This window comes from Schistocerca serialis, chromosome 6 (assembly GCF_023864345.2).
Source record: "Schistocerca serialis cubense isolate TAMUIC-IGC-003099 chromosome 6, iqSchSeri2.2, whole genome shotgun sequence".
Classification (NCBI taxonomy): domain Eukaryota; kingdom Metazoa; phylum Arthropoda; class Insecta; order Orthoptera; family Acrididae; genus Schistocerca; species Schistocerca serialis.
This window is the reverse complement of record NC_064643.1, coordinates 682710098-682727739: the sequence shown is the minus strand read 5'-3', so window position 1 is coordinate 682727739 and position 17642 is coordinate 682710098. Positions and strand designations below refer to the sequence as shown.

At 41.9% G+C, this 17642-nt stretch overlaps 1 protein-coding gene across 1 annotated transcript in view; it reads right to left on the bottom strand.

Moving 5' to 3' along the window:
* Positions 1 to 17642, bottom strand: part of LOC126485031 (synaptic vesicle glycoprotein 2B-like) — a 280668-nt gene that overhangs the window by 94067 nt on the left and 168959 nt on the right. The window contains exon 6 of the mRNA XM_050108635.1: positions 8519 to 8763. Within this exon, the coding sequence (XP_049964592.1) occupies positions 8519 to 8763 (245 nt within the window). The remainder of the gene's footprint in view (positions 1 to 8518; positions 8764 to 17642) is intronic.

Genomic DNA, 17642 nt, shown 5'->3' with positions numbered 1-17642 from the left:
AGTATACTACTTTTCGTGTTGAAATGTCACTTATTTCAGATACTGTTCTAATGGTAAATAAAGCGGCATTTAGTTTCTGAACAAGATCCTGAACATGGGCTTTCCACAACAGCTTACTATCTATCCGTACGCCTAGGAACTTGAACTGTTCCGTCTCGCTTATAACATGCCCGTTCTGTCTGATTAAAATGTCAGTTCTTGTTGAATTGTGGGTTAGAAACTGTAAAAACTGAGTCTTACTGTGATTTAGCATCAAATTATTTTCCACAAGCCACGAACTTATATCATGAACTACTTTATTTGATAATGTTTCAATATTACACACAAGATCCTTCACTACCAAGGTGGTGTCATCAGCAAACAGAAATATTTTTGAATCACCTGTAATACTAGAAGGCATATCATTTACATACATAAGAAACAGCAGTGGCCCCAGCACCGACCCTTGGGGAACGCCCCATTTAACAGTGCCCCATTGGGACTGAACATCATTACCACTCTCAATATTGCGGAGGATTACCTTCTGCTTTCTGTTCTTAAAGTAGGAGGCGAACCAATTGTAAGCTACTCCCCTTACTCCATAATGTTCCAACTTCTGCAGGAATATTTTGTGGTCAACACAGTCAAAAGCCTTCGTTAAATCAAAGAAAACACCTAACGTTCGCAACCTTTTATTTAATCCGTCCAAAACCTCACAGAGAAAAGAGACTATAGCATTTTCAGTTGTTAAGCCATTTCTAAAACCAAACTGTACATTTGACAGCAAATTATGTGAATTTAAATGCTGCAGTAACCTTGTATATACAACCCTCTCGATAACTTTAGCAAACACCGATGGCATAGAAATAGGTCTATAATTGTCAACATTATCCCTGTCTCCCTTTTTATAAAGTGGCTTCACTACCGAGTACTTTAATCGGTCAGGAAACCGACCACTCCTAAAGGAAAAGTTACAGATATGGCTAAGTACTGAGCTAACATACGTGAAACAATACTTCAGTATTCTGCTAGATACCCCGTCATATCCATGAGAGTTCTTGGTCTTTAGTGATTTAATTATTAACTCAATCTCCCTCTTGTCAGTATCATGGAGGAGCATTTCAGGTAACAGTCTCGGAACACTTTTTTCTAAGAGCGCTATATGATCCCCTGTTGGGACTAGGTTTCTATTTAGTTCACCTGCTATATTCAGAAAGTGATTATTAAGTACTGTACATATTTGCGACTTATCAGTAACACGGACATCCGCACTATGCACTGATTCTATATTCTCGACCTGTCTCTGCAGACCAGCCACTTCCTTTACGACTGACCATATGGTTTTAATTTTATCCTGAGACTTAGCTATTCTATCTGCATACCACATACTTTTTGCCTTCCTAATAACTTTTTTAAGCACCTTACAATGCTGTTTGTAATGGGCTGCTGCATTTAGATTTTGACTGTTTCTAACGTTTTGATATAATTGCCACTTTGTTCTACAAGATATTCTTATCCCTTTAGTCAGCCACCCAGGCTGCCTGTTTGTGCTAGTACCCTGTTTTGAACGTTCTAACGGAAAGCAACTTTCAAAGAGCACGAGAAAAGTCTTGAGGAAAGCGTTATATTTATCGTCTACTGTATCAGCAGTATAAACATCTTGCCACTTTTGTTCCTTGATAAGGTTTACAAAAGTCTGTACAGCAACTGGATCAGCTTTCCTAAAAAGTTGGTAACTATATTTAACATGTGTTGCAGCACAAAAATCTTTTAGACTTAAAATTTGTGCATCATGATCTGAAAGGCCATTCACCTTTTTGCTAACAGAATGCCCTTCTAATAATGACGAATGAACAAAAATATTGTCTATGGTTGTTCTACTGTTCCCTTGCACTCTCGTTAGAAAGAATACGGTTTGCATAAGATTATATGAATTAAGGAGGTCTACCAGCATCCTTTTCCTTGCACAATCACTTATACAATTAATATTGAAGTCACCACATATAACTAACTTTTTGTATTTCCTATAAAGTGAACCAAGAACCTCCTCTAGCTTTAGCAAAAATGTTGTGAAATCGGAGTCTGGGGATCTATAAATAACAACAGTAAGAAGTTTAGCTCCACTAAATTTAACCACACCTGCACAACATTCAAACACCTTTTCAGTGCAGTACTTTGAAACATCAATTGACTCAAATGGGATACCGTTTTTCACATACATGGCTACTCCCCCACACCGCAAAGAGCTCCTAGAAAAGCTGCCAGCCAACCTGTATCCTGGTAAAGGAAGCCTCTGAATTATCTCCTTATTTAAGAAGTGTTCAGATATACCAGTAATTTCAGAGTCAACATCTATAAGCAGTTCACTAACTTTATCTCTAATACCTTGTATATTTTGATGAAATATACTAATTCCCTCATTAATCGGAGTGAGTAGATTTTTTATCTATCCAATCAAATTATTATCTCAAAAATTGATTGTTTTCTTTGTTATGTATATATACAGGGCGAAGCAAAATTCATGCATTGGGCTTCACAGCATGACTCCTCACATGACAGCATTAAAAACACGTCTCTCACAAAAATGTCGTCCGGCGAGTACATCCAACAGAAAAAAGATGTTAAAGATTGGCAGTCTGGCAACACTGCAACCATATGTATGGTAACTACCTCTGTCAGCACATACTAGTCATGCTGTACAGTTGGTGCAGTGGATAGAGTTTTGGGTTAGCATGCATGGGGTCGAGGGTTCGATCCTGGTTTGGGGTACAGTCTTTTTATTTGCTAATTTCATTCTGACATTTCATACCGTAATATACACTGTTTTTTGGGTCACATGTATCCTAAATTTACAACATTTTGTAATGCTGCACATAAAAACTCATGGTTAGACAAATAAGAAACAGACAGTTGAAACAAATGACATGTCATACGACAGAATAACTACAAAATCATTATCAATTTCGAGATGCTAAAGATGATAGCACAGTACAATAAACATCATCTACTTGTCACTCATACTACATGCTCAGATGTTGCACATTAGCAACCATCGACAATAATATCCTCCGTGCAATGGCTGCATGACCTTCACAACAGAATACATTGTCCTCAGTACAACAGATTCTCAAAGCGACCTCCGTGCAATGTCCAAACATTGTGCAACCTGCCAGATCATACAGCTCTGGATCCTTTGCAGCAAATCTGCATCCACAGTAATGAGAGTGGCAGGAACAGGAGCTATCCATTCTTCCACACTCATCGGCGGAGTAGAGTACAAGTGCTCCTTCAGGTGTCCCCACAAGAAGAAATCCGGGGGATTTAGGTCAGGTGAATAAGGTGGCCATACAGCTGGACCTCCACATCCGAGCCATTTCCCTGGAAATGTTCTATCCAAATACTGTCACACATTAACTCCAGAGTGTGGAGGTGCACCATCATGTTGGAATCATATCCTCTACTGAGCATGTATTGAAATATCTTCCAGCGCATCAGGCAGATAGTCTGAAAGGACTGCATGATACCTTTGTGCAGTCAACTGGGCAGGCAACATGGAGGGTCCCAAACACCTGTCACCCAATATTCTGAACCCATACGTTGATACTGAAGCGGGTACGTGCTGTATCCCCGCTTACAGTCGCTCATGTGCAGTGAACCGGCATTTATCACCGCGCCCACGCACTGTGCTCATGGGAGAGGCTTTGTGGCAATAAATGACTAAAGCGGTTTCTGGACAGGACACATTTATTTTTCCTGCCGTTACAATAAATGACAAATAATATACTTCGCTAATGTCCGCCTATATAGGCGCGTTGCACTGGCGGCACGGCTCGGTCACCGATCCCGGAGGGTGCACACTCCAGTGACGAGCCGTGGCGCGACCGCGTGGACCGAGCGAGACAAAAGACCGCGTCACAGAATGTTCTGCTCTTGGCGCGACCGGAGGCGCCGTAACGTCCACGAAGAAACAAAAGACAATTTAACGGCGACTGCGTTTACGCCCGCGCGTACGCATTTACGGCGGAGTCACGTTGACTCGACGCACGTGGTCCGCGGCGGAAGAACTGGGGAGACATGTGTCGCGTCGCGTCGACTAGCTCGCACTGGTGGCAGCTTTGTTCCCGTGCGGTCCGGTGTGCGACGCACCGTTGCCGAAATTCCGCATAACGGTACAGCTGCCCCTACTTGTGTCGGCAGTGCAGTAGTTCAGCCCTTCGTGCGTTGGACGGTGCTGCCGCCACAATACCAAAGCGAACTTAATATCCACAGTCGCGAGTGACATGCGGGTTAAACTCACACCAGTGGTGGGCATTGTGCATATTGAAGACACCCTCATGAATGAATGCTGCTTCATTCGACCATATTACGGTGTTCACAAAGTCATCATTGGCTTCCTGTTGTTGTTGGAACCATTCACAGAATTGCATCTGGTGATGGCGATCTGCAGGATGCTGCTGTTGCATGAAAGCATAATGATAGGGGTGCAGCCCATGCTTTTGCAGCACATTAACGACCATGCATTGCGAGACACGCAGCTGCCTTGTTATGCCACGTGTACTTTTTGAGGTTCTTCGTGTATGACCTCAAGAATATCTTACTCAGTAGATGGAATACCTGAGTCTATGGATGACCTCTGCCATAAGATGATGGAAGGAGAGAACCTGATTCCCAAAGGCACAGCTCCAGATTACGAAACACATTTTTATCTGGATGGCGTTGATGAGCATATCTAGCAACATATTCACAAGTGGCAACACCAGCCCTGTTATCAGGTGCACCAAGGACCAGAAGCATATCCACATTTTCATCGTTTGTAACAATATTATGAGAACCATTTAGTGGAGATGCTGACTTGCAGATAGGCACAACAAAAAGACTCACACAATTAAAGCTTTTGGCCATTGGCCTTGGTTAATGATAGACACACATACCACACACACACACACACACACACACACACACACACACACACACACACACACACTCATGCAACTCATGCAAACACAACTCACACACATTACTGCGTTCTCAGGCCACTGAAACCACACTGTGAGCAGCAGCATCACTGCATGATGCGAGTGGCAACTGGGTGTGGTAAGGAGAAGGCTAGGGTGAGGAGGGGGAGGAATAGTATGGTGGGGGTGGCAGACAGTGAAGTGCTGCAGGTTAGACAGAGGGCAAGGGAGCGGTGGCAAGGGGGGGGGGGGGTTGTGGAAAAGGAGAGAAATAAAAAGACTTGGTGTGGTGGTGGAATGATGGCTGTGTAGCGCTGGAATGGGAACAGGGAAGTGGCTGGGCGGGTGAGCACAGTGACTAATGAAGGTTGAGGCCAGGAGGGTTACGGGAGTGTAGTATGTATTGCAGTGAAAGTTCCCACCTGCACAATTCAGAAAAATCTGGTGTTGGTGGGAAGGATCCATATGGCACAGGCTGTGAAGCAGTCATTGAAATGAAGGATATAATGTTTGGCAGCATGTTCAGCAACAGGGTGGTCTACTTGTTTCTTAGTCACAGTTTGTCTGTGGCCACTCGTGTGGACAGACAGCTTGTTTGGTTGTCATGCCGACATAGAATGCGCAGGGTGTATATGACCTGGGACAACGGGAGATCTGGGAAAAACCTGGGAATTTTTTCATCCATGAGAATACTGCGAAAAACCCAGGAATTGTTTAGAATTCCAGGACGTCATTCCACCACCACACCCAGTCTTTTTATGTCTCTCCTTTTTTGCTACTCCCCCCCCCCCCCCACCCTCTCCCCACCTCTTTCTTGCCCTCTGTTAAACTGCAGCACTTCACTGTCTGCCACCCCCACCCATACTATGCCTCCCCCTACCTTCCGCAGCCTGCTGCTACCCCCATCCAGTCCCCACTCCCATCATCCACTGGTGCTGCTGCTTGCAGAGTGGTTTCAGTGGCCTGAGACTGCAGTCATGTGTGTGAATTGTGTTTGCGCGTGCTTGTCTGTGTGTGTGTGGGCCTGTGTGTGTGTGTGTGTGTGTGTGTGTGTGTGTGTGTGTGTGTAACCATTGCTGTCGAAGACCAATGGTTGAGAGCTTTAATTGTGGGAGTCTTCTTGTTGTGCCTATCTGCAACTCAGCGGCTCTGCTACATGCCGAGTAGCGACTTTCCTTCTCCTAATATTGTTACATTCCATCCTGGATTTTCCATTGTTTTATTCGTCATTTGTGTATGCCATACTTCTGCCACACTGGTTTAGAGGTTTACAATGAGAAAATTCAATACGTATATGCATGTACATTGGAGTCTGTCATGGGCACATTATTCCGCTCACAACTAGTCCCTATCTGGTGGACAGCGCATACAGTATAAACACGCCGTCAGTCCTCTGACAGTTATTGTTGTGCACAATTCATCCTGAAGCAGTTAATTGTGAAATGTTTGGTCTCAAATTACACTATTTCCCTAATGGTAGTAGACATGATGTTTCCACCATCCCATAGATAGAATAATAATAATAATAATGGATTGAGATATGTACTAAACAGCATGTGGTTAGCAGACTTAATGTTGAAAGACATAATTAGGGGACCACAGTGATAACACATACAATAGTAACCAAGTCTGGACATTATTCACAAAGCACATTGCTTGCCCCACTGATAAAGTAAGGCCCTAACAAAATGTAGTGGATTTGAGCAAGACAAGAATAATAGTTGGTACTTATCTATGGGACCATTGGGGTAGGGTACAAGGAAAACAGGTTCTGCATCTAGTAGATGAAGTGGTGCAAAGAAATTCATGCTTTTTTCAAAGCTGACCAATCTTCCATGTCTATAATCATAGTACCTAAGTGCAAATCTTTTCTAGAGGACAAGCTGCAATCACTGTTGATGATTAAGATGCCAGATACCGTACCACCTGGACTACATTTACCAAATAAAAAACATATGCCTCAACTCAGGATCGAACCATCGACCTCCTGCATGCTAACCCAAAACTCTACCCACTGCACCAACTGTACAGCACAACTAACATGTGCTGACAGAGATAGTTACTATACATGTGTTACAGTGTTGCTAGATTGCCACTCTTTAACATCCTTTTTTTGCCAGATGTACTCGCCAGATGAAATTTTGTGAAAGATATTTTTTTATCGCTGGCATGTGAGGAGTCACACTTCGAAGACCGACTGTGCAAATTTTACTTCACCCTGTGTGTGTGTGTGTGTGTGTGTGTGTGTGTGTGTGTGTGTGTGTGTGTGTGTGCAAGTTCTTCTTCTCATGATGGACTATGTCAGATAGATTATTAATATCCTAGAGTCTACTTTTAATTGCTAACTTCTGCTGCTCCCCTCTATGTGGTGAGTGGTGAGTAGCAATCTATACTAATTCTTGTTGTTACGGTTATTCTATGGCTAATTTGGCCTTGTTTATTGTTTTGTATTTAAAGTAAAATAAAACTTTTGAACACACTGTATTTCAAACAGTCACAATGGTCACTTGTCACAAAAGAAACTAAACTGCTTACATTACTATGGAATAATTTGTTATAGCATGTTAGCACAGAACTGTTTTTGGACACTAAACTGTGTCTTTCCACTGCAAAAAGTTTCATCAAAAACTATCAAATCGGTGTATGTACAACTTACCACAGATGTTTTCTCCCCACAGGTAGACAATGTATGTGCAGAATGACTCCAGAATATGAAGAATGATGTTGCCAGTCAGTGTATTTACCAAATATACTTCAGACCCATTTGAGTCCTACACAACTGCCTTCATTCTTTCCTCTGCTCAAAACATTTCTGTCTGGCATTTTCCATGAGGTCATGCAGAAACTACATGATTTCCTCTCTTATGGCCAGGGACAAAAGCATGTCTATAGTAAACTGCTCTTGTTCACTGTCACCAAGTTAACTTTTTTGATGAAACTTTGAAAATGGTCACACATAGGAACTGATCAAGGTTATAACATGGCACAGACATATATAAATACCCCATGACAAATAGTTCATTATTAATGTGAGAAGTCTCAGTGTTTTTGTGATGAGGATGTATACCATTTCACATCTAAATCACACACAACAATTAAACAAATGTAAATGATTTGTTGTAATTGCATTGATGTTATATTCTCCATTTGTACAATAATATGCTTATCAATTTTTCAGAGTGCTTTGAAAAGTGTTATCTACCTGTGTTTCACAGCAAGTAATGTGTTTGATACTAAAATATAAATACTTAGTTTTTCACTTGGACTATTATTTTTATGTAAATTTAATGCCAAACGTACAGCATCTGTCTTAAGATATTAAATACGAATGAAAGAATCACTTGAAGAATCTCTTTCTTCATTTTGTTATTGTGTTTATATGAGGCCACTGTAAGTATGTGTGGTTTGCATCATTTATTCAAAACACATTTAAGCTATCTTCTCATTACTATGTATCATAGCATTTATTGTTCTTTTCAACATAAAGTGTAGTCATAACATTACTAGGAAGTATATTCACATAGGTAATTTTGTATTACTGAATTATTGGATCACTTTTCAAACAGTAAGTAGTGCATACATACTGGATATGTTTCTGGTTTCTTTCCTGTGTTGAACCTGTACATGGTTCTGAAAGCTTGCATTGCTTCATCCATGGAACCTTTTGTCATTAAGAACTTTGGAGATTCAGGGCACAAATAAATGAGAAATGATGCTAAAAAACTTGCAAAGGAGCCCACCGTAACAAACAATCTCCAGGAATTATACATGATGTAGTCACCAAAAATTGTTACTGACCAGGACATTGGAATTATGAACCAAGCAACAACTGCAAGAAAAAAATATATTTTTAATTGTGCAAATATACATTAAAATGGTGGCAGAATATGCTCACTTGAACAGAAAAAGATATTGGATTCTCATAAGAGTATGAGCTATGTCAAGTATTACAATATTCAGAAAAATACCACTTACTGAAAAATATAATAAAATTGAAACAATATTTATAAACAAACATGGAAAAATATCACTCTTCAGACTCATCTAATTTTTAATCTTACGTAGCACTGAAGATGCCTATTACTGAGACTGAATGATTTAAGCATACTGAAAACTTACACTGCAGACACAAAAAATGGTTTAAGTGTAAACATCAGAAACCATTATAAATATCAGTACACCTGCCAGGCACTTAAGTGTGATTTGCAGAGTATCCATGTAGATGTAGATGTTGGGGGACTGACAGGCTCTTTCTTAAGAGCCAATTTCGTCAGATAGTGTCAATTACTTAAACACATTTTTTAAAAAAAATAGAGAATATGCCCAAGGGCTTGTAAGCAATCATTCTTCTTTCTTCTCACACCCCATACACAAATGGAATGATAAGACAATAATATGAGGCACATTTCCCTAAAATTAGTTCTTTAAGAATATGTAACCAGAACAATTAAAGTCACAAAATTGTCAAAGTGCTCAGCAACTTAACTTATATTTCCAGATGTATGACAGCTTCAATATATTACAACAAAATACATTCTTGAAAAACTCACCACCCAGAAAAACATCACTTGAGATTCACAAATACACCTACATGTTATGGAACAAATAATGAAATATGTGCAAAGAAACATTGACCATTGAGCTGTTGCCACATTCTTTTGAAAAAACAAAAAGCCCTCTTGTGCATCTTCATATTTTCACAGCACAACGATTGTTCCACAAAATTTAGGGTGTGCAGCTGCATAAATTTAAAATTTATGTGGCTGCACACCCAAAATTTTGTGAAACAAAGCTCTATTCTTTTTCACTCAATTCATTGAAAAATGGTTGCAAAATGTATTGCACATATCTTTCACTGTTAGTTGTGTCATTAAAAAGAAACTGGGCCTATTATTCTGTCACCTCTAGCTGCACATCATACTCCTATTTTTCTGATCATGGAAGGGTTCATCATGAAGCAGACTAAGTCTACTGATACTCTCATGTAACCAGTTTTGGAGATTAACTTACCTATGTAAATGGAACCAAGCCTTATGTGAAAATGAGGTAATGATTCATTTCACCATCATGAACTTGTTTGAAAACCCATTTACAAAACCTAACTTGTGCGTAGGTTGCACGACTCACAATTACTAAAATGTTCTGGGCTATTATGCTGTGGTCAAATGGATTTCACATTTAAACCCAATGTTTCATCCCCATCCATGGAGGACATTTTCAAGGGGGCCATAGCTTCTTTGAGTGTCTGATCCACACCCTGGCTTGCTAATGACTGCAGCAAAGTTCCATTTACCCATGTTTCTGCAAGTGGTGTGACATCACATTTTGAATACCAGAGTGCAACTAGCTGTTGTTGACTGCTGTCACCCACTGTTGGTTGCTATCACTCCATGGCAGAAGACTGGTAAACATCATCTTCAGCACTGGAATCTAGATGTCATTCAGTGTCACACCCTCCTCCTTCCTGTTGAAATTTCTGGGATGTTTTACAATATCTATGGCCTCTATGCATAGTCTTCCATGGTATCAATTTGTGGCTGTCAGTACTTGAGTCCTACCAAAATGAATGTGGTGGTCTCCTGGTTTGCAAAGTATGTCCACAACAGCTGGTCTGTCAGTCTCCCCCCTTCCGTAATTGCCATTGTGCTATTCTAGTCATTCTTTGACCACTCTTTTTGTACTACCAATGTACATCTTCTCACAACTACACAGAAACCTATAAATTCCTACTTTTTTCATTGGCTGGAGAGCATCCTCAGCCAACTTTAGGTGATCTTCTACCATCCAAGGGGGTTTGTAGATTGCTATGATTTTCCATTTCTTTTAAATTTTCCTACATGGTTGGTGAAGTCCTTGATGACAGGCAGGAAAACTTCTGATTTCACGGGTGCTTGTGTTTCATCATGATATCTGTGGTGGTACTAATGCTCTTTTTTACCTCAGTGAACAAATACCCATAGTTGAGCAATGCATTGGTGAGGTGTTTTAGTTCTGCATCAAGCAGTTTTGGTTCGCAGATGTTCCTTGCTCTATCTGTCAATGTTTTTGTGATGCCTCACTTCTGTTGCAAGTTGTGGTTCAAATCCTGGTGTAGAAAATGGTGTGTGTAAGTGGGTTTTCAGTAAACTGTGTGGCCTAAACTACCCTCTTGGACAAGGGTACTCGTTGACCACTGGAATAACCGGGAATTTATAGGATTCTGTGTGGTTGTGGGGAGATGTATGTTGGTAGTACAGAAAGAATGGTCAAAAATCAACTAGAAGAACACAAGGACAACAGCAGAAGTGGTAGAGATTGACTGATCAGCTGTTGTGGAACATGCTTTGAGCCAGGAGACCATCACATTCATTTTTAAAGGACTGAAGTACTGGCAGCCACAAAGGCCATAGAGATTGAAAACCACCCCAGAAATTTCAGTAGGAAGGAGGAGGGTTTGAAGTTGAATGAAATCTGGATTCTAGTGATGAAGTAGATGTGTACCATTCTTTCATCAAGGGGTGGTAGCAACAGTGGAATACAGCAGTCGACAAAGGCCAGTTGCACCCGGTGCACTGTCATTTACACTTCTTGTTATGAACACTTTCCATTTCATAAAATTTATTCACTAATTTTTGAACCGCATCATGACTCAAAAGTCAAACACATGGAAGTTTCTGTTCAAACAATCTCCAGACAATAGGAGTAGACTCTATATGCACATATGAATTGTAAATAAACAGCCATTGCAGAATGGAATAATTAGGTCTTGCTATTGCTGCCTTTGCAGACTTCAATGTTATACTGATGATGTTTGTTTCACTGTTCAAGTAACACAGCAGGGAAAGGCACATAATGTGGCATTAACAAGGGGATGCAGGACCCATTTGACTGCCCCTGCAGCTCTGGTGGCCAGCAAACACAAACCCATCCGTTGGGGTCATCAGATAAATGGAACACACTGTATATGATCCCTACAGGAATCTGTGTAATGGTCAGATGGCAGTAGATCTGTATGATCCTCCTGCATGAATGTTTTTTTTTTTTTAAATGTGAGATTTAAAACTTTAACCTTCCTGTTGTCGTCTTCCACTGCCACACCAGGCTGGCCAATGAGTGACTGAATAGAAGCCTTTGACCCACTTAGCAATTTTATATAGGGCCAGAATATTCTGCAATTCTTGGCAAGGTCTTTTGCTTATACATGATGGTGGAAGTTGCTACACACTTTGTGCATCGGGTTTTCTCAAAATTTTCTGAATTTGTTACTCCACACTTACTTCGGCAGAGAACAGTTTACCATCAGTTTAAACTCTGCACATAATTTCTCTACACCCATCATATTTGAACTAAATAACATCCATTCATTGTCTAAGTAGGGTCTTAACAGCTGCTTTTCTGTTTTTTGCCAACATAAAAGCACTCTTTGCCTTCTTGATGAATTTATTAATTATAGTAGCCATCATCACTATGATGACATCATAATTACTAATCCCTGTCTCTATACTAACACTTTCAATAACATCACACTTTTTTTCAAGCTACAAGGTCTAAAATATTTGCATCGGTTGTGGATTGTCAAACTGCCTCAAGAGAATGTGTTCAGAACTACTATAAGGGCTGCCTGTCAACCTGCAATAAATCCAAAGGCATCCCACTCCATACCTGGTAAGTTAAAGTCATCTCCGGCTAATACTGCTTGATTGATGCGTTTCCATACTACTGAGTGTTAACTTCCTTTCAATGATTCTACAACTGTTATGGGAGATTCAAGTGACGTAAAAACATTTGATGATTAACTTGAGTGCACGTAGGCTGGTTACTTGTATCCAGATAATTTCACAATCAACAATATAATGACAGGATAGCTGCTACTCACCAAATAGTAGAAATACTGAGTCAAAGATAAGCACAACAGAAAGATTGTCAGAAAATGAACTTTCGACCAACAAGGTCTTTGTCAAAAATAGAAGACACACACACACACTCTCTCTCTCTCTCTCTCTCTCTCTCTCTCTCTCTCTCTCTCTCTCTCATGCAAATGCAACTTACAAACACATATGACCACAGTCTCTGGCAGCTGAAGCCAGACAGCAATCAACAGTGCATGATGGGAAATGCAACAAGGTGGTGGGGGTAAGGAGGATGCCAGTGCGGGGAGGGGAGAGGGAGGGATAGTATGGTAGGGGTGGAGGGTAGTAAAGTGCTGCTTCTGGGAGCCTACAGGGACAAGATGGAGAGACCGTTGGGCAGCTAGATAAAGAGGGTGAGGGGCTATCAGAAAAGGAGGGAAGTAAAAAGACCAAGAGTGCGTTGATGGAATATAGTGTTAGAATGGGGACAGGTAGGACTTAGATGTGTAAGGACAATGACTAGATGACTTTGAGGCCAGGAGGATTATGGGCACTTATGATATATTGCAGGGAGAGTACCCATGTGCACAGCTGAGAAAAGCTGATGTACGTGGGAAGGACCCAGATGGCACAGGCTATGAAGCAGTCGTTGGAATGGAAAACATCATGGGGGGGGGGGGGGGGGCAGCATGCTCAGCAAGTGGGTGATCCAGCTGTTTCTTGGCTACAGTTTGTCACTAGCCACTCATGCTGACAGACAGCTTGTTGATTGTCATGCCCACGTAGAATACAGCAGACTGGTTGCAGTTTAGCTTGTAGATCATATTACTTGTTTCATTTATAGCCCTGCCGTTGGTGGGATAGGTGACGTTTGTGGCTGGACTGGAGTAGGTGCTGGTGGGAGGATGTATAGGACAGGTCTTGCATCTAAGTCTATTGGAGGGATATGAGACACGGGGCAAGGGGTTGGGAGCAAGGGTTGTGTAGGGATGAATGAGGATATTATGAAGGTTTGATGGGTGATAGAATACCACTTTGGGAAGCATGGGAAAGATAGTGGGTAAGACATTTCTCATTTCAGGGCATGATGAGAGAAAGTTGATACCCTGGTGGAGAATTTAATTCATTTGCTGTAGTCCTGAGTGGTACTGAGTCACAAGGGGAATGCTTCTTTGTGGCCAGATGCTGGGACTTTGGGAGGTGAGGGGTGACTGGAAAGATGAGGCATGGGAGATCTGTTTTTGTAGAAGGTTGGGAGGGAAACTACAGCCTGTGAAGGTCTTAGTGACACCTTTGGAATATTTTGAGAGGGAACTTGTTATTACAGCTTTGATGGCCATGGGTGGCTATCCAGGATCCCATAACACACACTGAAACTCTTCCACTCCAGGAACTAGACAAGCATGTACAACACCACCTAAAAAAAACCTCCACCCTGTTCACTTCCTACTCCCACTTTGGAATGCCACTATCCACCACTACTACAACCTCCGAATCTCCCCCACAACCCCTGATAACTGAAAAACCCTGTCTCGCAGACCTACTTCATTTAACCTACCCTCCAGAACTCCCTCCCACCACCACACAGAATCCAGAACCTAAATAGGCCCCAAATACAGTCATGAGTATTTCCTCCAAAAGCCTTAGCCCTATAGAAGTTTCAGTCCTTTTTAAAGCCCTCACCTTTTGCCCCACTCCAAAATTCAATCATGCAGAACTTATTCTCTTTTTCTCCTGGTCCCTACAGTGGAAACACTTTTTTGCCAGCAATCCTATCAATCAGACTCAGCCAAAGACCAATGTTGAACCCTGCCTGACTCAGTTCACTCCTCCATCTAACTGTATCCACTCACCTCTACCCCCAAATCACCCTCAGTTAACTTTCCAGAATTTCTTAATCTTGAACCTTGCCTCACCATCATTCCTCAAATCCCTCAACATCCCACCCCATAAAAACTGATCCTGATCTTATATTGCTACCTGCTGAGAAAGGCTCCACCACAGTTGTTTTGAACCGCAAGGACTACCTGGCAGAAGGACTCAGCCAGCTGTCAGATTCATCGACCTACAAACAATGCCACAGTGATCCCACTCCCGAAATCCAGCAGGAGCTCCAGTCACTCCTCAAATCCTTAGACCCATCTCAGAATCTCTCCCCACAGTCCATCTCTCTGCTCACCCCTACCACTCCCAGCACTCATACCTTCTACATGCTCCCTAAAGTCCATAAACCCAGGATGCCCCATTGTGGCTGGTTACTGTGATACCATTGAAAGAATCGCTGCTCTTGTAGACCAAGACCTTCAGCCTATTACCCACAACCTATCCTCCTACATAAAAGATACCAACCATTTCCTCCACCGACTATCCACATTTCCTGTTCCTTTACAACAAGGTGCCCTGCTCATCGCTATTGATGCCACCTCCCTTTACACTTACATCACTAATGCCCATGGCCTTAACTGCTATTGAACACTACCTTTCCCAATGCCCAATGGATTCCAAACCAACAACCTCCTTCCTAGTCACCTTGGCCAACTATATCCTCATCCACATTTACTTCTGCTTGGAAGGCATTACCAACATACAAATCCAGGTTTAAAAAAGGCTAGGGCACACACACACACACACACACACACACACACACACACACACACACACACACACAAGTGTGCAGAACCATCCTATGCCAACCTATTCATGGGCCATCTAGAGGAATCCTTCCTAAACACCCAGAATCCTGAACCCCTTACCTTGTTTAGATTCACTGATGACATCTTTGTGATCTGGGTTGGGTTGTTTGGGGGAGAGACCAGAAAGCGAGGTCATCAGTCTCATTGGATTAGAGAATGATGGGGAAGGAAGTTGGACATGCCCTTTCAAAGGAACCATCCCAGCATTTGCCTGGAGCAATTTAGGGAAATCTTGGAAAACCTAAATCAGGATGGCCAGATGTGGGATCAAACCATCATCCTCCCAAATGCAAGTCCAGTGTGCTAACCACTATGCCACCTCGCTTGGTTTCGTGATCTGGATAGAGTGTGAGAACACCCTATCTACAATCCTCCAGAACCTCAACATGTTCTTCCCCATTTGCTTCACCTGGTCTTGCTCAACCCAACAAACCAACTTCTTCAATGTTGACCTCCATCTAAAAGATGGCTACGTCAGTACCTCCATCCATATCAAACCTACCAATCACCAGCAATATCTCCACTTCAACAGATCCCGTCCATTGCATATCAAGAAGCTCTTCCATACAGCCCAGCACCCATGGCCATCACATATGTAGTGGTGAGTAGTCCCTCTTGAAATACACCGAGTGTTTCACTGAGACCTTCACAGAACATAATTATCCCCCCCCCCCCCCCCCCCCCACCTCCCCAACCTTGTACAAAAACAAGCCAAGCCACAACCGCTGTGTTGCAATCTGCATGGGCATGACAACCAACATGCTGTCTGTCTGCATGAATAGCCACTGACAAACTGTGGCCGAGAAACAGCTGGACCACCCCATTACTGAGCATGCCACCCAACACGATGTTCTTCATTTCAATGACTGCTTCACAGCCTGTGCCATCTGACTCCTTCCCACCAACTCCAGATTTTCCAAATTGCACAGGAGGGAACTGTCCCTGCAATACATCCTAAGTTCCCACAAATCTACTAGCCTCAACCTTCACTTATTGCCCTTACCTATCTAGTTCCTCCCTGTTTCCATTCCAACGCTCCACCAGCCACAGGCCTCTATTCCACCAACGCACCCTCAGTCTTTTTACTTCTCTCCTTTCCCACTACTCTTCCCCCCCCCCTCCCCCTCTGTCCCTGTCAGATAACCCCAACTGCACCTAGCTGCCCTACGTACTGTCCACCTCATTCCTATACACTCCCAATGACAGCACTTTACTATCCCGCACACCTCCCCTGCTATCCCTCCCCCTCTCCACCTGGCCACATGGACTCCTTCTTACCCCCAGCACCAGGTTGTGTCTCCCACCATGTGCTGTTGCTCGCAGTCTGGCTTCAGTTGCCAGAGACTGCGGTCATGTGTGTGTGAGTTATGTTTGCATGAATATGAATATGTGTGTATGTGTGTGTGTGTGTGTGTGTGTGTGTGTGTGTGTGTGTGTGTGTTATCTATTTTTGACAGAGACCTTGATGGTCAAAAGACTGCTTTCCAACAGCCTTTTTGTTGTGTCCATCTGAGACTCAGCATCTCCAGTATATAGTGAGTACCAACAATCCTTTTCATAATACTGTTACATTCCATCCTGGTTTTCCATTGTTTAAATTCACAATCACACTCAATTTCAACCTCAACAGACATAATATTTTTATCAGTTGTAATGATCACTCTTCTTCCTAGGAGGTGCAACCTGTCTTTTTAATATATGTTCCTTGCCTTGTTACATACAATAAAACTCATTTTTGTGTAATTTAGTTTTAGAGTGGAGAAGCAGGTAATTTGAAGTTGTTCATTGTAATTTTGTGTGCTACTGTACCCATTGGCATTGCTGTGTGTGTGTGTGTGTGTGTGTGTGTGTGTGTGTGTGTATGTGTGTTCATGAAAAGAGCTAAGTTGTATTTTGGGTAAGTTTTTATATTAAACTGTGTAACAGAACAGGGTCTAATGGAAGGTTTTTCCTAATTTGCAAAGTTTACAAAAGTGTTCAAATTCCAGAAAGTTTTGAACTTGTTTCCATTGCCAAATTATATAACTGTTTCTAAGGACACTTTTGAATGTATTTAGATCTTGTGTAGTTATAAATTTTATTTACATATCAATAGTTTCGACCACACGAAGAAACACTTTGAAAATTAGTTTCCACATGCTTATGTGAGAATCTAGTTCAAAACAACCTGCAATATTCACTGTCAG